This window comes from Mus caroli, chromosome 18 (genome assembly GCF_900094665.2).
Source record: "Mus caroli chromosome 18, CAROLI_EIJ_v1.1, whole genome shotgun sequence".
NCBI classification, from domain to species: Eukaryota; Metazoa; Chordata; class Mammalia; order Rodentia; family Muridae; genus Mus; species Mus caroli.
Genome location: NC_034587.1, coordinates 81,025,228 through 81,047,882, shown reverse-complemented (window position 1 = coordinate 81,047,882; position 22,655 = coordinate 81,025,228). Strand labels below are relative to the sequence as shown.

Below are 22,655 nucleotides of genomic sequence, written 5' to 3'. Positions count from 1 at the left end.
GAGGCAGAGGCAGGCGGATTTCTGAGTTCGAGGCCAGCCTGGTCTACAGACTGAGTTCCAGGACAGCCAGGGCTTTACAGAGACACTCTGTCTTGAAAAACCAAAAAAAAAAAACCAAACAAGATGTTGGACCATCACTCACCCACAATGCAAAATATGCAGTTCCAAGAACTAATGTCCTAGCACTTGTGAAATAGCAAAATTCTCTATTCTACACAATGATTGCCACGTTACTTATATGAATATATACATATACATATACATACATATGCACACATAAGTTTGTGCATGCTTGAGAGAGGTGGGGGGAGATGAATTCAGGCTATCTCACCTTTTTTGAAAGATGTGGACCCTACAGATGTCTGGTAAATTTTAGTTAGCTTCAGCTATCAACTCAATACATCCCAATGGAGAGACTGCCTGGATCTGACTGGCCTGTGAGCCTGTCTCTGGGGAATTTTCTTGATCAGTAATTGACATAGGAATGTCTAGCATTCTTTGATTGAGGTTCTGGACAGCCTATGCTAGCAAGCTGAGCAGCAAGCAGCCTTCCTCCGCAGTTCCTCCCATCGAGTTGCAGGTGACCTGGCTTCCTGCCCTGACTTTCCTCAGTGATGTACTGTGACCTGGAAAGGTCACAAGGTCTAAGATATGTGTGATCCTGGTGGTTATCACAGCCACAGAGATCACAATGTTTACTTTGCAGATCACTGCATGGTTTGGAAGATCTGGTGGGAATGACTAGACTTTTGCTTCTTCATTTGGGCCACCAGATTAAATGGCAGAAATGTGATTGTAGGGAACTGATGGTGACAGCCATAACCACCCCTAAGTGGTGAAGGTGCTACTCTCCAAGCAAATCAGACCAGCAAGGATGAACCAGTGCTGCTTTACCCTCAATCAAGTCACACATGCAGAGGGTAAAAAAGGAAAGAAATGACTACCATATGCTACAAAGGACAAAAAGATGGTGCTGCAGAAAATAGTGGCTGTGCATAGGGGTACACTACTACTCTCAACCAATCTGTGAAAAGCCAAGAGCCAAAGCCACAGTGCTAACTGTGGATGCAGATGTACACCACACTGCCCTGCTGTACTTTGATTTTCCAAAATATAACCTTCTTTTGAATGGCTGGTCAGGGTCTAAGTCTAAGTGACTCCCAAAACAGAGACTATTGCTGTTCCCTTTGGTTGATTCTCAAATGTTGAAGGTAAATACGTATTGCTGAAGACACTGCGTGCCTGCCATCCACATCAGCAGAGAACACAACAACTCAGTAGACACACAGACACAGCTATGAACTGTTCCAGGAGTCTACATTCAGTCTGATATGCAGTGTGCAAGCATGGGACTGTGAAGGGGAAATGACAGTCCATGTATGAACGCCATCTTACCTGCCACAGCCCCACCAGGAGGCCAGGATTTACACAGAATACCCGGACATGTCTGTCGCAGCCAATCATAGTAGACTTGCTTAGATTACTCAGATCGTACTTTTCAATTAAAGACAGCCATCGTGGACTTTGAACAACAGCAGCATGCCAAGAGAGAAGAGAGAGATGTGAACTTCCCACTATGTCTTGTTGTCGAGTCACATTAGCATAACTGAAAGTGCCTCTGAAGACCAATTTATACACACATGTTCAAACAAAGTGGGATGATTATAAATTCTACAAACACGACATTTATAACCCTGTTTTTCTTCCCCTTCCTATGAGAGCAAATGTACCTTTCTTTCAATGCCCCAGAGTAAATTCTGTGGAGGAGATACTTTCACTGTGTTCCGGGAAGACTTGATGAAGCCATGCAGAGGGCACACATTATCTAGAATGTGCAGACAACACATGCACAGGTTGCTCAGGAAAGGAGAAAGGAGAGGAGACCTGTGGTCACCTCAGAACCCAAGTCCCTCAGGTGCTAGGACACTGGATCCAGAGTTTACTCTGGGTGATAAGTCTACAGGTGCCAAGTAAAACCCAGCGGGGCCACCTACGACACTGCAGCTCTCCTGTCACAGTATTCTCAGAACCAGTCATAAGGAACTTTTATGCTGACAGTGGCAAGGTGACAGAGCTGGTTGGTGAGAAGTTTGTGACTAAAAATAGACTCAGCACCTACAGGACATGCCTGGGAGATGATGAACACATGACCAATTAATGGAACAAGTATAGTCTCAAGAAAACCCAACAGGAAACCATAGCTCTAACTGAAAATGACTTTACAACCATCCCAGACTGGGTCCCAACATATGAGGATGCCCACCCAAACTCCATGAGAGCACATCTAACAGATACTCAGTAGCTGGCAGTCACCTTCACTGTTGTGGCTAACAAAGAAAGAAGCAGCTAGGTAGACCTCTTCATCGTCAATTTACCAAAGCTGTAAAAACATTCTTATGTTGGCTATGGCAATATTAAACAGGCTCTGGGGACACGTACCCTACAGCCATAGCCTGAGGCTGAAAATAACGGTCCTCACAAACTTGGACAATGTGGAGTACATGAACTAATAACATGTGGGAAATGCAGCTGAGCATACAAAGTTACAAAAAGTTACAGGGAAATTATTTGCAAACACCATGAACACTTCTGCAGAAGAAACAACTATATGCTTAAGTATGGGCTTAAGTAAGCTTCTCCTGCAGGTGAGGGTCTTTCCTCAGGATGAAAGCCACGGCCCACAGACTGAAGTCTGTTTATCACTGCTGGTCAAAGGCTGCTCCTCAGAGGTTGCTCCAGTTTTCCATTACCATGTTGTATCCAGTATTCCCTTGTGGCAATTTTTGGGGACACACATACTTTAAGTAACTTCTGCATTTCAACATAACACAATCTTTCAAGATCGTTTAATGAATGTTAACTCTCCTGTGCCTGTATCTATAAACAATTAGTCATGATATGCCAATAAAATACCATCCTGTCAAAACAGTGCATTTTAGTTTCTCCTACTATACACAACTATTGTAGGAAACCTTGGTGTTCATCATTTCATATACAAATTTTAGATTTACCCAAATAAAAATCACTTAAAGTAACTGTCAAAATATACTTAGTAATCTAGTCTGGGAAAATAACCACAAAAAATAACTGATAGTTGTATTTAGGAAGTATTATAACTAGTGTATAATTAAGAATATGCTAATTTTTAAAAAAAGATTTATTATGTATACAGCATTCTGCCTGCATGTATGTCTGCAAGCCAGAAGAGAGAAACAGACCTCGTTTATAGGTGGTTGTGAGCCACCATCTGGTTGCTGGGCATTGAACTCAGAATGTCTGGAAGAGCAGATGATACTCTTAACCTCTGAGTCACCTCTCCAGCACCAAGAATATGATAACTATATATCACTGGGTTTGGTTTTTTTGTTTGTTTTTTTGTTTTTTGTTTTTTGTTGTTGTTGTTTTTTGGAGGTTTTTTTTTTTTGAGACAAGATTTCTCTGTGTAGCCCTGATGGCCTGCAACTCACTCTGTAGACCAGGCTGGCCCCCAATGCCTCTGCCTTTCGAGTGCTGGGTTTAAAGGCATGCGCCACCGTGCCCGGCTTATATATCACTGGTTAATTGTAGAAATAGGTAGAAAATCCACAAATCATCTAACAAAGTCTTAACATAGAGTATCAGTATTACTATTATAAGTTTCAAGAAATTTAGAGCTAAGTGTGACACACCCAGAATCTTCTGGAACAATGCAGGACAGGAAGATCTCTAGGATACAATCAAATTAATAAAATACACCACCTAATAGTGGGGTTCCAGGAATCCTCACCAACAAGCTGCTCAATCAGAACTTACCAACTTGTGTTAGGGCCTTTATACTGCTCCATAAAAATTGGTGTGGAACCATACAAATCCAGGGTGGACAATGTGTCTACATGTGGCCAATTTTTGTCATGCCAAAAAACAGTGACAGAGTTGTCATTTACGGAAAGATCAGAATGCTGCATCATGTGTTCCTTGCCACTGGCTTCTCTTAAGATGATTGTCCAACCTAAGCCAGATATTCTAGAGAAAGAAAAGAAAAGCTGAAAACTCGACAACACACAACAGCAACTTCACACATCATTCCCATAAAGTCAAATCCTCAGCCTATCTCTGACACAGTGCTTTTTACCCACAGCGCTTTCTGAACCTTCCCTCCTTCCAGGAAACTCTCCCTATGTGATGTTCTATGACATGATGGCACTTCAACACTCTGTCTTTACTCAAGATCATGGAAGACACCAAAACACACACAATAAAGAACTATCAAAGACAGTTCCCTCTGATCTAAACTGTTCCTGTAGTCTAGGAGTGTAGCTTATGGTATCCATATGTAAGGTCCTAGTTTCAGTCCTTAGACCAGCAAAACTGATTAAAAAAAAAAAAAAAAAAAAACAAAAACAAAACCTGTGCACTCTCTGCATACACCTTGAGATGACAACATCTGGTTAGAGACTGGACGATTTTGTGGTTCTGTCCAAGAGTGTTCAAGAGGAATGTAGCTACACACCTGAGGGACTCTTTGGTCTTCAAAGGAAGCCCTGTGCGGGTGTTGACAGAACTGAGAATGTGGGTGAGGTTTGCTTTCACAGAGGAGATCTGCTTTGTAATATATTCTTTCTTCCAGTATCCATCTTCTTTATCACAAACTGACAGCAAGCTCACACTCCTGGCTGTTTCCTCCACTGAAGTAGCTTTCCAATGCAACCTTTTTGATGTAAACGCAGCTGCATACTTCCTGACCCAAATAAGACTGTAAGAAAAAGGTAGAACACATCAGTGTGGAGGCTATAGCAGCGATATTACTTTTCAATTCAAACACAGAAAGGACCCTTCCTAATCAGAGCAGGCACACATGCTTTCTGGATGGTGAGGACAGTAGGACAGCCTCAGTGAGGTCAGAGGATTTACTGTGGGTTCCTCACTTAAAGCAAACACAGAGCAACAGAAATGCATGATTACTATGACCTGAAGAAAGATTCTAGCACTAAGTAAGATACAATCTTTCAAAGCACTGAATCTTCACAAATTCACAAATAGGATTTACATTTTTCTAAGTGATTGTGAAAAATTTGACAAGGATCCCCCCTACCACTTCTCTATGATCTGCAGAGAACAGGCCATGTGCCCAGAAAATCAGGACTTAGTGAAAGGCTCTGTGAACGGATGAGTCTATCAAGCCCAGGACACCTGATCACAGACTACAGTTTTACTCTAGCTTCCAATAGTAATAGGCTTTATCTGTAGTACATGCAAAGAATATTCTTTATCTTACATTCATAAATGCAAATTTGTCTAAAAATAGTACTAAAATTAATTCTGTTACTTTTTAGAAAATGGCTAAAAATGCCTACTCATTTTCACATACAATAGATGACACAGTATTCTCCTTACTTGTCACTGGCCAAATGATAAAAGCGTCTGCTCACACATCCAATGCACACCAAGGTCACGGCATCCAAGTATGAAAGAATCTTCACCAAGATTTCCGAGGGCATTCTGAGACGGGGGAGAAAAACAAGTTAACCAGTACTGAGTCTACAAATACCCAGAATATAACTGGATACGCATCCTAAAGAGAGGGCTTCAGACATACTTGTCTCATTTAATAGGCAAACTGTTCTCTCATCCTCGATTAACTTCTTGATTGTAATTTTCTGGTTATTACAGTTCTCATTGCATAGACCAATTAAGAGAGCAAAAGGCATAGAGAACTGGCTCTCTCGGCATGTCAAGCACATCTGCCCACAATGGATCAACAGGCAGAGCTTCAATGCCTCCATCAGGAACATGTGTTACCCTCTGCTGAATTGCGGGAACTGGAGGATGGGGGACACAGTTTGCATCCTAGGGTAAAATATCTAAGACTCAGAGGATGCTGATTATGCCCCACAAATGGTATCACAACACCCATCTATAGGCATCTTAGCATCAGTTCACAATAAAGATTCTGTGGATTTCGGTTCTAAAGGTCTCAGTAGAGAACTCACAGAGACAGAGTTCCAAATTACTGAACTGCTCATCTTCAGAAGGATCGTGATCTTTTGGCTTTCCACCAAGTCTACTGGGAAGTGAGTAGTTAGTAAGCACAACTTAATAAATGGAAAATGCAACATACTTGTCACCTTTAGAAGTTCAGTCTCAGGATAACGGTGACAAGCTCATGACTCACGTCAAACTGTGTTGTACATTCTTCCTACGCAATCCTATTCTTAGGAAGCTCAAAATAGCAACTTGGTATATATGCTCCACTATAATTTTCTCAGAAAACCCAATGCCTAAAGCCCACCACTCCATGAGAGTTATTTACCTGTCCAGGTATATAGAACTGATGGAGGAAGAGGAAAAGGAAGGCTTCTCCCTGTACTGGTCTCGCCTGGCATACTGCTTCAAGACAGATGAGCCTCTAACAAACTTAACTCTAAAACTGAAAGGGAGAAATTAAAGTTACAAAATGAGACAAATTATTCTTCCCTTCACAAAGTTCTGAAGGACCAATAAACTGTAAATATTATTCAACAAAAAACTTCATCTCTGAAAATAAAGAGAAGGGAAAAGGTTCAAATGTGTAGTACATATAAACCTAAAGTCTGCAGGTGACCGTCTAATACTGTTCTCGTTATTAGGCTGTCATCCTGTCAGAGGGTATTCCACAGTGTATGTGAGAGAAACAAAAGGAAACTGACACACATGCTTTCTAGCTTCACTCTCTTGCTGTGACCAAAGACAATTTAGGAGAAAACAGTTCAGAGAGAACAGAAACCTACAAGGAGCTTGAGAAGCAGAGTCCATGGAGCAATGCTGACTCGCTCACTGGCTCTTGTTGAGTGAGCTAGAGCTCAGGACCACACCTTCCTATGGTGCTGCCCACAGTGGACTGGGACCTCTTCAAGACAGTCAAGACAGTCACTCAGAGACATGCCCTTATGGCAATCTGGTCTAGGCTGTGTCAAGCTGACAATAGGGTCAAATTAAATTAAATTATAACAGATATATTGAGTGTCCAGTTCCAATAATATAACAGAAATGTAATGAAGGTACAAACCATAGATTCTTAATTTAGTAACTTCCACCTGTATTATGCATAGAAGTACCTATATCCAAAGTTTTCCCACATTTTATAGCATCTTATACTCAAATAAATTGCATTTTAATTGGCTGTCTTTAATGGTACATAAAATAATGCATTTTATAATTAACAGATTTATAGAGCAGATCAAAACAACTCTGTATTAGGGTCAGTCCTCAAAACAAGTGGTACTCAGACTATGGGAAATCATAGCCCACAGGTCCCACTTTTATGAGGCAGCCCCAATAAGCCCTCCCAGTGAATACTCTACTTTTCTTGGAAAGGTTTAGAAAGGCTGATAGGCTTCAAACCTGGTACCCCTAGCCCTAACCCTGATAATATATAGGTGAATTCACTGGCAGGTGTGCCAGCTGTGAGCAGTGCCTGCCCGCCATCTCAACTCTCTCTCTCTCTGCCTGATGATTCCTCTGACCTCATTTCCTGACACTGGTGAACCCCCTCAACCCACTCCACCTCTAAGAGCTGTTCCCCAAATAAAACTGACTTTATATTTTTAATTTGTCCTGATTTGGCTTTTTTCTCAGCAGAGAAAACCTACTAGACTTTACTTCTTTGAGCAGTGTACAACTTACATACAACCCCATACCCTGCAATATAAAGTATTTATTACCCAATCTTCATTCACCAATGTTTTACTACCCTCAGGATAACTTAGTTCCCAAGTTAATATATATATATTATATTATATTATATATATTATAATATAATATATATATTGATGTAATTAGAAGCAAAAGTGAGCTATCCTAAAAATCTCAATGGAAAACTAATTAATTAACTCTCTGGGAGCTGACATACAAAATCTATACCAAATGCAACCATTAAAGATGCCAACTCATCTCCAAGCACAGCCTACTATTGGAAGACACAAGCAAAAAAAAAAAAAAAAAAGGGGGGGGGGGGGCTTACCCAAGGCCTGGATTGATCAGGCAGCAATGTAGCCTATTACCTTCTGCCAAGACGTACACCAAAATATGTATCACTTATCACCAAACCCTTCACAGGCCCAGCTGCCTTGCCCAAAAAGCATCCCCATGTCCTCTGAGCAGCAGCCCAAAGGGCTTCTCTCCCCTGGTTAGCAACCAGCTGAGCAGCTGGAACACGGGAAGTTCCCTATAAATATTAGTCCACACCCTGGCAGGCAGCATGGCATGAAAGGGGTTGGATAAAGTCTCCCAGAGCCAGAAAGGTAATAAGCTGCACAGTGAAAAGCCTGGCAGCACAGGCCTCTGCACTCTAGTTTGAGCAAATGAAGTCCAGTGTGCATTTCATCTCATCTCACTCCAGTCCAAGTCTCTGAATTAGCACAGAACAGTGGTTCTCAGTTTGTACTCTGGATAGCTCTAATCGAAAAAAAAAAAAAAATCCTATGGTCTGTACAAATTGTGTTTAAACAAAAATTTCTATAGCAGAAAAGCTTTGAGCCATTCACAAAGAAATCAGAAGCAAAGAATGATCCCCAATTTTACACATCAGAAAGATGATGTCTCTGACCTTGGCCCACCTCTGAGTGCATGCCTGAGAAGCACAACTCTACCAGATGCCCAGCTTTCACAGAACACAGCAGCCTGGCAGCTCACACAAGGTTAACTCACTTGCTAAGAATTTATGAAAGCCCACTCCAAGAATCTCAGGAGATGAGCAGTCATCCCTTTTTTGGAAGTATATGCACAAAAACTAGATTAATGTGTATTGTGGAATTCTGTCTAACCAGTTAAAGACCATGCAGGTAGGTACTTTCTTGGCACCATTAAGAGAAAAAGGTACAAAATTCTTTTCACTAACCCAAACTGATACATCTGTGTTTGAGTAAATAAAACATTGACTATAGCTTATTTACCAATTTATGCTTCAAATCCATCTTAATGACATTCTGCAAAGGGAGTGTATTAAATGCTTTAAAAGTGATTGTATCCTACATTTATAAGAAAATCAAGAATATTTTACTATGGACAAGTTTTTTAATACTTTTCTAAAAGTGGCATGGCTACTTTGTGGCATTTTTTTTTGTTTTGATTTCTGCATTTAAAAGAGACATTTCACAGAATACACACTATGTCTCCAGCTAGATAATTAGGGCTATTAAAGTCCCAAAGCAGCAGCAGAGCATCCCCAGGACTATCAACCACTTTGGAGCTCTAATTACCATTTCAAATATTTACCAGTTTAATGTTGGCATGACTGAAAAACACATCTTCATCCCCCCCCCCACACACACACACCAGATAGGGTTTCCCTGTATAACCCTGGCTGTCCTGGAACTCACTCTGTAGACCAGGCTGGCCTCCACCTACCTCTGCCTCTCAAATGCTGGGATTAAAAGTGTGTGCCACCACAGCCAGGCACTAATAACTTCTTAAAGCACAGTCAATCATTCTAGTCTTCGCAGCTGACATTTTACCAATCAGAATCTGTACAAGACCATTTCACTGGCAGGTTCCCACACCATCATGGCAAGTACCTTATTTACATTGTTCTTTCAGAAATTTCACCAAACTTAGAAAGAAACAGAGACATAAGCTCATCTTGTTCTACAGAGCACAATCTAAAGGGTAATTTTAGGAATAGAGGGAAATAAAGTTTCCCATTTAAAGTCACGGACAGTCTTTCTCTTCCTTTTACAAATGCTGTCCCATTCTCATTCTGTCACACGTCTTATGGCTTTTCCAGCATCTTAAAAGCTCAGTCAAGAACTACTGTAACACAAAGTGTCATCTTTCTGAAAGCAAGGTAACCTAGAAAGGATACAGGACAGGGTCTTTTAGTTGGGGAGGGATAGCTTAACCAGTTGACATATCCTGTTAACAAGTTTTTACACCTACACAAAAAAAAAAGCAAAATGTACATGACGGTTACATCCATAAGTCAAGAAGCCTTAGCAATGAAATGAAAATCCCCGGGGATGTATAATTCTTGCAGGGTAGGCATGGTGGTACAACCCTTTAATCCCAGCACTAACAAGGCAGAGGCAGGTAGTTCAAGGCTAACCTAGTCTACAGAGTAAGTTCCAAGACACAGCCAGTGCTACATAAACCTTGCCTCAAAATAAATAAATAAATAAATAAAATAAAATAAAAAGAAGTAAATTCTTAGCACTATTCCTCCAGCTGGTGACCTGACTTGGGTGATGGATACAGTGCTCTAAACAATCCCAAACATTACTAAATGTAAGTACTTATTGGGGTGAATGAAGGTTCTTCAGAGGGGCCCTTTTCCCACGTCCTAAATTCTGTTCTCTCGTTGTATTATTGAAAGTGAGGACCATTCTTTGGCTTAAAGGCATCCTTGAGATAAATGGAAAAACATTGAGAAAAGAAGTCACCCTGAGGGTCCTTACACTTATTAGGAATACAGCAAACTAGAATAGAGTTGGATACCAAGATGTGACTGTCTAGAAAACAACTTGGCTTGGTGCTCCGGAGAGGTGCACAAAATGCCCTGGTTAGCATTAGGTGTGGATGGATACATCCTACTCCAGGTTTTAAAAGGCTATGGGTGATTCTCATTTTAAAAATCACTAAAATTCAAGAATGCTACCTGAGAGCCTTGTGCCCGTGGGAGCAGTAGGTTTAAGTCTGTCTTTACATGTGCGCTGCTGGGGTCCCCCAGGGACTGGAAATCGCCTTCCCATAGAGGATCTACCAATGAATGAATGGAATGCTTAGTAATACACATCACTTCCTTAGGAAGTAACTTTGTGTCCTAACTTGAGATACCCTAGTGTCCAGGATGGAGCAGTTTCCCTTTGCCAGTCTTAAGGGGTTTCCCGCGTTAAAAAGTAGGAGTCACATGCCAGAGTAGGACCGACATCCTAGAAAGAGCGGTGGGATGGGATACTGAAAAGACCCACACGGGAGCCTGGAGCGTCACCTGAACCCGGAGCGCCCCGCGGCCTGTCCCGCGCTGCCCCAGGTAGCGCCCCCACCATGAAGTGACCCTCGCTGCGCCTGGAGGCCGCAACATCCCCTCAGCATCCGACCGCGTCCGCTCGCCATGGAGACCCAAAGACACCTAGCGGCCGGACAGAAAAGCGCAGCGCCACTGCCCCACACGCGTGCGCAGAACCACGGCCGGGATCGCGCATGCGTGGACTAAGTTGCTCTGTGAACACCTTGGCCCTTGCTGCCCGAACGACATTCGGGACAATCTCAGCCGGGCTCCTTTCCCAAGCCTGGGTCATTCTGACGCCGGTTCTTGGTCCGTTAGCCTGTTGTGGCCCTGTTCAACTACGTTTGTTAGCTGAAATTGTCATTTTTATAGTTATGGCAAAAGCCACATGAAGAACTTCAGTTGACAACAGTCCTCTTTAGAAAGGCCATGAGAACACTCAGTTTGCAACTAATCCGATTTTGCAAGTTCTGTTTAAGCCACGAGGCCATTATAGAACCAGGGATACAAATAACACGCCCTCTTCATCCTGGACACAGCGCACGCGCAGCGATCCGCACAGAAGAGTCTTGGGGAACTAGGGTGGGCGCTTCCCTGTTGCGTGGCATTGTGGGAGATGTAGTCCATCCTCCCTTCCTTCTCTGTAGTTATACAGGAAAGTGTGAAGCACTTAAACTGCGATACCCAGCACGTCTGGTGTTTCCCGGGATGCTTTGCGAAAGCATGGCAGCCACTTTGTGAGTGTCCGCAAGACGGTTAAATAAATAGGGCATTTTAATTCAAGAGAGGAATAAGAAAAGTAGTACCTAACCTCTCTTATAGATTATTTTCATCTTGATATCCGCCTAACACAATGCTTAATATCCGCCTGAGTGTGTGGATTACAAACCTTTAGAAGTTGCAGTCCCGAAGCCTCAGGTTTTGTAAACATGATTTGTGCTTTTCTACGAGTTGTACAGCATGCGGAGAAGCTGCACGGGTCCTTGGGCAGGCAGTTGTTGCCACATTTTGTGTTCACCAAAGCTTGCTTTAAAACTCAGCCTTTGAGATGGGGGCTGCGAGAGCAGAAGAAAACAGTGCAACCTAGAACTGTCCTTGGGTTCACCCAGAAAACTTTCTGGACACAAGGACCGGAACCCCGGAAAGCAAAGGAGGATAGTAGCAAGCAAGTGTCTATTCGCAGAAATCAAAGAGAGGAAACCGGCGTCTCAACGTCTCAGAAAGGTAAAAGTAAAAAAAAAAAGTATCTAGAACTTCAGACTGTCAGCTAGCTCTTGATGTTCCCCACTTCTGAGTGCCTGCTCCAGAGACGGAGAACTGCAGGAACACAAGGAATGGGGATCTTTTTGTGAAAATATTAGGTCAGGACAGAGTGTTGGAGGGAATAGGGACTTGGATTGTTCAGGGCAATGACATGATTTGGAAAGCACCAATATGTAGTCTGTTATTGTGCTCTCAATTTGGGACCATGTGCAGTGTCCCCGTAGTGGACATGTAGTCTACGTAGTGACACGTAGTTTATGACATTAAGGGACAATGGAATAGATTGGTGTTGCAGCCCTCTGCCTCAAAGCCTGGTAAAGAGATTGGATTTGTGAAGTTCAGTCACATAAATTACACAATTTTTAGGGATGGGAACCTTTCTATTATTTGAATTAGTGTTTTCTTCTTTAAAGATCTGCTTATTGTTATTATGTGTGTGGGGGGTGAGTGTGTGTGTGTGTGTCTGTGTACATGAGTACTAGTGAAGAAGGAAGCTTCTTCACTGGTTGTTAGATCCCCTGGAGCTAAAGGTACTGGCAGTTGTGAGCCATCAGATGTGGTTGCTGGGAACTGAATTCTGGATGCCTGCTAGATAAGCAAATACTAGGAGTCATGTCTCCCGTCCCCTAAACTCATTTCCAGTTAGCAACTTGTACTGAAAACTGAAAGTATGTTATGGTATTATATCGTTATTATATTCCATTGTATCTATGAAAGTAGGGAAAAAAATATACCACCTGTCAAACTTTGATTTCTAGGAAAGATAAAATTAAGGACTGAAGTTAGAAAAATCTGGGTTCCTCATATGACTGTCCATATGTATAAAAATTTACCAAAGAGGTAAAGTGCACTCATAATCAGTGATAGTGTAGTGGTGACGATATAATTTTCACGTATGACATGCATTTATGTAAATAATGTCTCTACATACACCTCTGATTACCTTATCTCCCCAAACTGTTCTTTAATCCATGTATGTACACTTAGTGCAGAATAAGAACAGTCTTTGTAGTAGTATATTTGATTCATTGATCTTCCTAGCCAACTACATTTCAATTCCAAGCTCAGTTCTTTGATTTTGAGTCTGTGGGGTCTGTGGGGTAGGTTAAGAGTTGCCTGTCTCGGTCTGGACAGGATAGACCTGTGTACATGGCCTCATCTGTGGCCATTCTCACTCTGAGAGACTGATAGGGGTTTTCTGTTACTATAACAGAAGCAATATCCATCAGTTACAGAAATCCAGATATCCCTAAGCCCTGTGGACAACCATGCCACACACACTAAACAGGTCTGTTCTCTTCTGGTCTAGTGAGCTATGCCTGGGGTGAGGAGTTTTCCTGAAGCTCAGGAGCATTTGAGATAAGCTACTGAGAATAGTACACACTGGATCAGGACCCACTGTCACATGTCACCTGCTAGGAACATCTGAAGCCCCCGAAGGCCAGGGTTCTGTGGACACACTTGTAACCTGTTGACATTTTCTCTTTGCAGTGAGAGAAGCTGGGAGAGACGTCAGCTACTTGATAGTGGTGCTCTTTGGAGTCGGCCTTACAGGTTACAGACCCAGCAAGCACATGAATGCCTTTACACAGCCTCTCACCCCACTGCTTCACTTCATTGCTCGCTCTCTCTACCTCTTTCTGCTTTTTCAGGCGGCTTGTTATACGCGATCTTCAAAGAACTGTTTTTTTCATCCAGCCCTAATATCATATATGGGAAAGCCTTAGGAAAATGCAGAACACACCCTGAGGTTAGTTTTCTGAGGATTGTATTGGGAAGGAGGTGTGCATCCCTTCTGAAGCCCATGATGGGCTGTTTTTCTGTTTTCAGGTCTCTGTTCTTGGATGCACTTTGACCCTGGCACTGTGTATGCTCTCCTCCCCACCGTGGTGTTAAGTACACCCTGCATCAGGTCTCAGGCATCCTTCCTACAAAAGTATCCTAAACCAGAATGTAGCCAAGAGAGTTGAAAGTTGGCAGAGACTACACTATATTATATACAGAATTCAGAGAATTCTGTGTGGTCCTCAGTAGGCATCCCAACTGTGTTTGGATGCAGCGGTAATCACAGGCTGGGGCTCTCAGGCATTTTCACATTGAGACAAATAGAACTGCACAGAATACATGAAAAAATAGAATATTGCTAGAGTTATAGCTCCCTAGCTGTTCCTTAAACGGGTATGTTTTGTCATACTTTTAAAGGTCCCACTTTGCCAGGTCAACTGCCTGCCTTACAATAGATAATCTGACACTGCTAGGATGAACCTATTTTTTGCTATTTCCTTTTTTAGCTCTTAGGTCTTAGATATCTGACAACTTTCCTTCTCATAATAAAGACACCCAGCAAAAAGACAAAACACGGTATTTAGTTGTATGTATGTTTTTAAGAAAGGTATTTGCTTTGAAAATTCAAAAGTTTCTACGTCAAATGGATTTTCTCATAAAAGATTTGCACCTGGTTTATTTTAACAATGTCATTACTATTGCCCATCCATTTTATCTTCTCAGTATGAGCATCAGTAGAGAAATACTTTCAAACTTCTGCTTAATTGTTTCTTGTCAAGGAGAGAGCCCCGCTCATCCTGTATCATTGTAAAGCTACCAGTGACGGGGTGACCCATCCCTGTCCCGGTGTGTGACATATTTATTTTAACAGTACGATTTTCGCATAATGCCCTTTCCCTAGTTTTCTTGTTTGAGTCAAGGGCCCTCACGATTATTTCTTTCCTAAAATCACTTGCCATATGCAAACAAATAATGTCACTTTACCATCAGAAAATACTTACATAGGAACCATGAAAAGAATCACACTAAAGCCAGGCGTGGTGGCGCACGCCTTTAATCCCAGCACTTGGGAGGCAGAGGCTGGCCGATTTCTGAGTTCGAGGCCAGCCTGGTCTACAAAGTGAGCTCCAGGACAGCCAGGGCTACACAGAGAAACCCTGTCTGGAAAAGCCAAAAAAAAAAAAAAAAAAAAAGAATCACACTAAATAAGTGTAGTCTCTATTCTGCAGGTGATTGGTGTATTTGGTGAGCCTTTGAAAGGCTACGGGGAAATGTCGAGACGTGGGCGGAGACAGCATGTCCGGTAATGTGGTGTCCCCGGGGGGGAACTCTAGGGTCATCTCTGAGTACAGGGAATTTGGATGTGCAACATTGTGTTTTCTCAACAGTTTTTCTGAATACGTAAACAATGGGCTGAAGCGCATCCGGGTGAAATTCTACATTGAGGGCTCTGAACCAGGGAAGCAAGGAACGGTACATGCAGAAGTGGAGGAGGTATGCCAGCCTCAGACCATAGGGTCAGTCAGGGTCAATGGGGTCCAGGAAGCTCCAGAAAGCGGAATAACATCTACGTGTTTTTCAGAACCCAGGGAGTGGCCAGTTTGAATTTCGATACATATTTGTGGAAGTGACTCCTACAAGATCCATTATTGTTGAAGATAACCGTTCCCAAGAAAGTTAAAAGCCTCAAGCCAGCATACTGCTTCCTGCCAAGAATGAAGGGGTCTATTCTCACTGTGATCCTCAGTTCTCTTCCAGAATTTGTTCAGAACAAGAGTAAAGTGTGTCACACAGAAAGGAAGTGCAGTGTGAGTGTTCATGAGTTTGGACCAACTGAGGTCTTTCTTGTAAAAAAAAAAAAAAAATCATGAAATATTATAGCAACTTTTACATTATATTCAATTGCCAATCATGACAGTATTTCAGCTCTACCTTCATTCATGATAAACTTTTGTTACTAAAATTTATATACACACATAAGTAAAGTTTTAAGTATTTTTGCTGTTTAATGTTGTGTGGCTTTTATACAATCTACAGAATAAAGAAAACTAACTAGAAGATGTTAAAAGCATTTTTATTTACTTTGGAATCTAATTTGAGATAAGCATGTGAAATATTTAAGGAGAGTAAGCCAAACGATAAATGTGGGAAGGGCTGCATATACTGGTCATCCTGATCATGGCCCCATGAGCTAAGTAAGGGAGAAAGCACACTGCCTAAGCAGGGCATGGCTCACTCCACCTTTGCCTGTGCCCTCACGGTCATTAGCGTGTCAGACCTCCCCATTCTGTGGCTGCCAGAGTTACAGGAGACACCCAGAACTGTTGGTGGACCATGGATGTCCCAGCTCTCAGAAGAATGGACCTGGTGGTATTGAGTAAATGTATAGGAGGCTCATTTAACTGTTTTAATGTGTTTGGACAAAGCTGTAATTTTACATATCTGCGAGAACATTTCACAAGAAAAACTAATTTGGCTTGTCCAAACATAACAAAACATAATATATAATCTGTTCTTTTGGAAGTGTTTTCTGAACATTTGTTAAACTTGGCCTTCCTCTTGGAAGTTTTGATCATACAAGTGTTCTATCCATTTAGAAAGGTCTAGAAAACTTTCTTTATCCTGAGGAGCTTAAATGTAGGATTCCTTCTTTGGAATGGGTGGAGAGGTTTCAGATGGATTCTTGATATGGTAGCCTATTGAGGAAAAGAAGTCTGTCTACCCCACACCCAAACCCCTGGACATCTCTCCACTCAGCTTAGTTGATCTTGCTTTGTTTGTTTACTTTTAACTACTTTGGTTTCTTGCTAAATAAATAGTCCTGGCTAGCCGTAAACTCTTGATCTGCTTGCCTTAGTCTCTCTGGTGCTATATTTACAAGCATGAATCACCACTCCCATGTTTAAATGACTTATCTGAAAATTTTCATACTTAGGGAGTATGGAAAATATCAGCAGAGCTTTTGTCTTCCAGGTACCACATTTTAAGTGACAAGATTTGTATATGTTTGGCCCAGGGAATGGCCTTACTGGAGTGGATGTGGCCTTGTTGGCATGGGATTTAATGCCTTTGTCCTAACTGCCTGGAGGCCAGTATTCTGCTACCAGCCTTCAGATGAAAATGTAGAACTCGGGCTGGTGAGATGGCTCAGTGGGTAAGAGCACCCGACTGCTCTTCCGAAGGTCCAGAGTTCAAATCCCAGCAACCACATGGTGGCTCACAACCATCNAGTGTATTTACATATAATCAATAAATAAATCTTTAAAAAAAAAAATGTAGAACTCTCAGCTCTTCCTGCACCATGTCTGCCTGGATGCTGCTCATCTTGTTCCCACCTTGATAATAGACAACTTTTAAACCTGTAAACCAGCCCCAATTAAATGTTGTCCTTAAAAGACTTGCCTTGGTCATGGTGTCTGTTCACAGCAGTAAAACCCTAACAATGACACAAGGTAAACTCAAGACAAGAACCTGTGGAATAACTGATGCTAAAGACATTTGGTAAGGAAATAGAAAACTATATGAGCAGAACTACACTCCATCTTGAAGGGAGACATTTGGCAGCCTCCTTTCCAGATGACTAGCCTTTGTTCCCAGTTCGCCCTTTCCACATGCATACCTCCTGCATGTACAAGTCGTTCAATTCATTCAACTAACATATGCTAATTCCAGCAGCACACCCTTCAGTCACATCACAGTAAATGTCTAAGAGCCATCCTTGCTTGCTACTCCTTTTCAGAAAGATTTCAGCTAATATTAGCTGTTTACACATAAAATTTAGAGCTACTTCCATCAATGATAATAGAAATCCTTTGGGAGCTTAAGGTGTCACTATTGAAGTTGTGAGTGTGTGTAGGTATGTACATGTGTGTGTGTATGTGCAAATGTCTCAAGAAATAAACTTTTATAAAACTGATTCATCATATATCTAATAGAAGAAGTGAAATTTACCAACTCTGTCCTAGTTTGAAAGGCCACAACAGCGAGTCTGGATCCAAGGCATCAATCCTGGTTCAGGGTCCACACTGTCCACATCTGTCTGGGACCAGAAGGGTCGGGTCCTCAAGAACAGCCCCCTCTAAGTCCAGCCTTTAGATGGGACTCTCCCTTCTGAAACTTCCAGCTTCTCCATATCCCACACCGCCAGTGTCTGCCATGCATCCTCTTTTGCCCTGTTCCACAAGCTCCCGGGAAAACACTTGCAGAGCTACTTTGCTTTTTGATCCAGGAACCTGCTTTAGACTGCTGTACCAAGTCACTCTTCTGAACAAGCCACCTCACTTCTTCTCATCACCCTCATAGTGAGACAGACACCCTGAAGGCCTCTAACCCCAACCGCTCTCTATAAAAGCATATGAGGTTTCTACAACCACTCCAAACCTGTCAGATTTCACCCCTTCGCATAGGGGGAAACCAAGATGTACCATGTTTCTTCTCCAAGGGAGATTGTCCTCAGGAAGCTAAATCAATAGCTCAAAGGTTGGATGCTGTGAACAGATACTATGAGCAAGGCAACTCTTATAAATTTAATTCAGAGATTCAGTCCATTATCAAGGTGGGAGCATGACAGCATCCAGGCATACGTGGGGCTGGAGGGGCTGAAAGTGTTCCAGCTTTTGTTCTGAAAGCAGCTATGGGAAGAATAGTTTCCAGGCAGCGAGGACAAGGGTCTTAAAGCCCACACTCAGTGACACACTTCCTCCAACAAGGCCACCTCCAAATAGTGTCACTCCCTGGGCTAAGCATATTCAAACCACCACAGATGCAATTATGATGTCTGCTTCTTCCCTCAGCTGCACAGCCTCCATTCTACCACAAGAAGAGTGCTATAGCTGCCTACACCCTCACTAGTGAGAAACTTAAACACAAGTCCTAACAGATGTTGTGGTATTTGAGGACTGAATATATTAGTGAAAACCCTCAATAATAAATGACACCAAACGTGAATTTGGCCTCAATGACACGTCACAGGGAGCTTAACTGTAAAACTGGTAAGTCCTACCTAGACTTGTATGAAATGCTCAGAACCATTCTTAACTAGGACCCAAAATTGGAATACCCATTGGAAGAAGCATAGAATGAGAAACAAGCCCTTTTATGAAGCCAGCTGAGTGTATCAGAGAAGCCTGCTGGTCTTTCTAGTGTCGACGTGGGGCCTCAATTCATTCCCAGCCTCCCCTTTCTCTTATTTTCATTCTCAGCTATTCCCATCTCTTTCATTTCAGTGAACAGAACAGCCTGTCTGTCAAATCACTTTAAACCTTCTTAAACTTGGGCTCCAGGAGGCCTGGGGCTGCATTCATTTTTATCCTCAGCAGCTGCCAAAATGTCCACTAACTGGCCCATAACAAAGAGGTATTCTCCTACACCCCAGAGACCAGTGAAGCCAGGGTGTTCACAGGATACTGCTCACTCAAGGTGCTCACAGGGAATCTTTTCTGTCCCTGCTACCTCTTCATTGCTCCAAGTGAGCCTTAGTATAGCTGCCTCACTGCCCCCTTGGCCTCCATATCTAGGTCCTTCTGCCCTTGGTATTCTCGACTCTTCCCTTGTAGTAACACCTGCCATTGAATTTAGGGTCCACACACATGATCCATGATGATCCCTAATCTCAAAACCTTAATTACATCACAAAGATGTCTCCAGATTACATTTACATTCATTCACGCAGTACAAAATAATGGGAGTGCAGCCACATGTTCTGGAAAGGGCCAACTGTTCCATCCTTGAGAGTACAGAAGGATCTATGCTCTATAATGGAATTCTCCAGTAAGGCGGATGATGGAGAGCTACTGAGCAAGAGTGCTTTCACGAACAGTTCAAGGTCATTGCTCCCACATTCTTTCTTGCAGTTTGTTTCTGCCATGAAAATGGGCTGTGCTCTAGGGACCAGAGCCAGTAGATACTCTGAGAGCCATGTCTGACCTCTGCAGCTGAACGCTGCACCAAAAAGCTTTCTGCAAAGCTGCAAGTGCATTCAGTTCCCGGATCGGGTCTACTGTTCTCCCTCCACCTGTGCACACACATCTGTCGTCACTTAATAAAAACTGACACATTTAACCTGCTGAAGTGACAAGTTGTTTGATTGTCCTTGGTGAGAGCAAAGAAAGATGTCCTTAATACAGCTTTACCAGGCTCCTTGCCTAAAGGGAAATGGAGAAAAAGATGAGGCCAAGGACTCCAGGCTCACCTTCCTCCAGGTGAGCAGCTCTGTGCTCCAGGCCAAAACACTAACAGTGTTCTTAGTGTTGACATGTAGAAAGAATGAATGTTAGCTGCTTTTCTGGAAGCTGTGAGGGAAGAATACCTGTCAACGCAACTTAAGGGTGAAAGACTTTATTCTGGCTGATGGTTTAAGGGGACATATGGCATCATACCAGGGAACTCAGAGTCAGATGGCTCCAAGGCAGAAGGATCCTGCGGCTGGGATGCCTCATCTCTTCACAGTATGGAAGGACAATAAGGGAAAAGCAGATAGGGGAAAGAAAGTGAGTGTGTACATGCCTAGAAAAGAGGAAGAGAGGAGCAGGGAGGAGAGAAGCAGGGAAAGACAAGGGAAAACTGAGCCTAGCTTTGGTCCAGCTAAAAGCAAATCTGCCCAAAGTAGCCCTCTTCCTCCAGTAAGGTCCCCACCCCTAAATGTTTCACAATCCCTCCAGCAACAGCTGGAAATGTGTTCAAGCAAACACAAGCCCCAGGGGCACATCCTACATCTAAGAGAATGTGTTCTGATGGCTTATGACCCCTGTAAAAAACAAGCAAAACCGGGCGTGGTGGCGCACACCTTTAATCCCAGCACTCAGGAGGCAGAGGCAGGCGGATTTCTAAGGCCAGCCTGGTCTACAAAGTGAATTCCAGGACAACCAGGGCTATACAGAGAAACCCTATCTTGAAAAACCAAAAAAACAAGCAAAAACCAAAAACAAACAAGACTTCACAAAAGCATAAGCAATTTTAAAAGGCCATCCCCCAAATTTGACATTCATAGCACTGCTCATTTCCTACCATAACCCACAGAACCAGGAATGATAATACTGGGATATTGTGCTCTACAAGATGACATGGCTGACCAGACATAGCCTAAGTTAGAAGTCAGCAAATCAGCCCAAATGGCCAGGTTGCTAAAGTGCACTCTGAGTTTCCTATTTAAAAATATAAATTGGATCTCTGTTCACCTTAACACTTTTGACAGGTGTCGCTATGAAGTGTTTTTGACACCAGTGCCAGAGGAAAATCCCAGATGTGATTTTTCTGCTTACCTGAAATGGATTTTGGAAATACCCTTTGATTCTTTATGGAAATTACAGCATTATGAAGAAGTATTCATAGAAACTAACTGTTCATTACAATTCACAGGAGACCAGTTTTAAAATTTGGGCAAAGTTTCAGAACAAAAAGATTGAATTGTTTAATGTGCTTAAAGGATTTAGCTTAATTAGATTCTGTCTTTCGGTTGAAATAATTTAGATAGCAAGAAGGAAATGGATTCTCAGCTCTGAGGAATTTTAGTATGTCATCCCAATGCCTTGTTCAGATTCTATTGTGCAGAACTATTTGCAGGGTGTTAAAACTTCCTTGCCTGCCAGGTGTGGTGGCACACACCTTTAATCCCAACAGGCTGAGGCAGGGGGATTTGAGTCAGAGGCCAGCCTGGTCTACAGAGTGAGTTCTAGGACAGCCAGGACTATAGAGAAACCCTGTCTGAAAAAACTTAAAAAAACAACAACAACAAAACTCCCTTGCCTTTTTAAAACTGCCAGAGTTTAACTGTGTCTTAAAAGTTATGTTCTGAATTTTTGTCACTGGAAAGGAGAAACTCTTTCTGCTCCAGAACCTTTTCTCATCCAGGTAGCTTTTTCCCCTTTGGTAATTTTCTGATCCCACTGCCCTTGTGGATCACTAGGATTTTTCTGGAAGGACTTCTGCTCTAGAGTCTGTTGACATGTGTACTCAGCCTCCTTGAATGTCAGAGGGTTGCTGGGCCGAGGGAGGGAGATGCTAACCTATGTTTTTGTCTGTGCATAGCAGCATGAACATTAAAGGATCCATTAAGGAGTGAAGAGATGGCTCAGAGGTTAAGAGCATGCACTGTTCCTGTGGAGAACTTTGGTTGCCAGCACCCACAATGTGGCTCAGAACCACCAGTAACTACCACTCCAGAAGATCCAACATCCTCTTCTGGCTTCCAGGAAGCCTTCACACACTTGGCACGAGTGCGTGCACACGCACACATGCAAACACACACACACACACACTCACACAAACTAAACAAATTCTAAATCTTGAAAATAAGATTCAGTTATTAAGTAACATCCATTCCCATTCCTTAGGAAGGGAGCTCTTCTGAGAAGCCTTTTTACCCTTTCAAATTGTTTATTTCATCCTTTATTCTTATGTATTTAGGTCATAATACTCTCCCATTCCCCTTCCATGCCCCTTTCTCAGAAATCTTGACTGCCTTGAACAGACAGATTACTGTGTTGGCCCGGGTTCTCGCCATTGATACAGAACCGGAGTGCAGAATGGAAAGAAGGGAAGATGGAGTTGGCTCGTGGTTTCAAACATTTCAGTTCATGATGGCAGAAGGGAATGACAAAACAAAGCAATTCCTCAGTTCCAGCATAGGGAGCAGAGAGGGGTGGGGGAACAG

The 22,655-nt window shown here is 42.6% G+C and overlaps 2 protein-coding genes across 3 annotated transcripts in view; one reads left to right on the top strand and one right to left on the bottom strand.

The window, feature by feature from the left end:
- Fbxo15 (F-box protein 15) overlaps window positions 1–11,070 on the bottom strand; it is a 28,060-nt gene extending 16,990 nt beyond the window's left edge. The window contains exons 1-6 of the mRNA XM_029471823.1: window positions 10,940–11,070; window positions 6,290–6,406; window positions 5,374–5,478; window positions 4,490–4,732; window positions 3,793–4,002; window positions 1,396–1,522 (exon numbers count right to left, since the gene is read on the bottom strand). Coding sequence (XP_029327683.1) covers window positions 1,396–1,522; window positions 3,793–4,002; window positions 4,490–4,732; window positions 5,374–5,478; window positions 6,290–6,406; window positions 10,940–11,064 — 927 coding nt within the window. The 5' untranslated portion in view covers window positions 11,065–11,070. The remainder of the gene's footprint in view (window positions 1–1,395; window positions 1,523–3,792; window positions 4,003–4,489; window positions 4,733–5,373; window positions 5,479–6,289; window positions 6,407–10,939) is intronic.
- Window positions 11,071–11,615: 545 nt separating this feature from the next.
- Timm21 (translocase of inner mitochondrial membrane 21) lies at window positions 11,616–17,181 on the top strand. 2 transcript variants are annotated; one of them, XR_002376974.2, is made up of 7 exons: window positions 11,616–12,181; window positions 13,712–13,774; window positions 13,873–13,970; window positions 15,235–15,308; window positions 15,394–15,499; window positions 15,588–15,813; window positions 16,979–17,181. XR_002376974.2 is itself a non-coding variant. In XM_021150522.1 (6 exons), the coding sequence occupies exons 1-6, from the start codon at window positions 11,887–11,889 to the stop codon at window positions 15,684–15,686; spliced, it is 735 nt and encodes a 244-aa protein (XP_021006181.1). In that variant the 5' UTR covers window positions 11,616–11,886; the 3' UTR covers window positions 15,687–16,014. The 2 variants fall into 2 exon arrangements, 1 of the variants encoding a protein (XP_021006181.1); XM_021150522.1 differs by lacking the exon at window positions 16,979–17,181 and having other exon boundaries at window positions 15,588–16,014.
- Window positions 17,182–22,655: the final 5,474 nt, after the last annotated feature.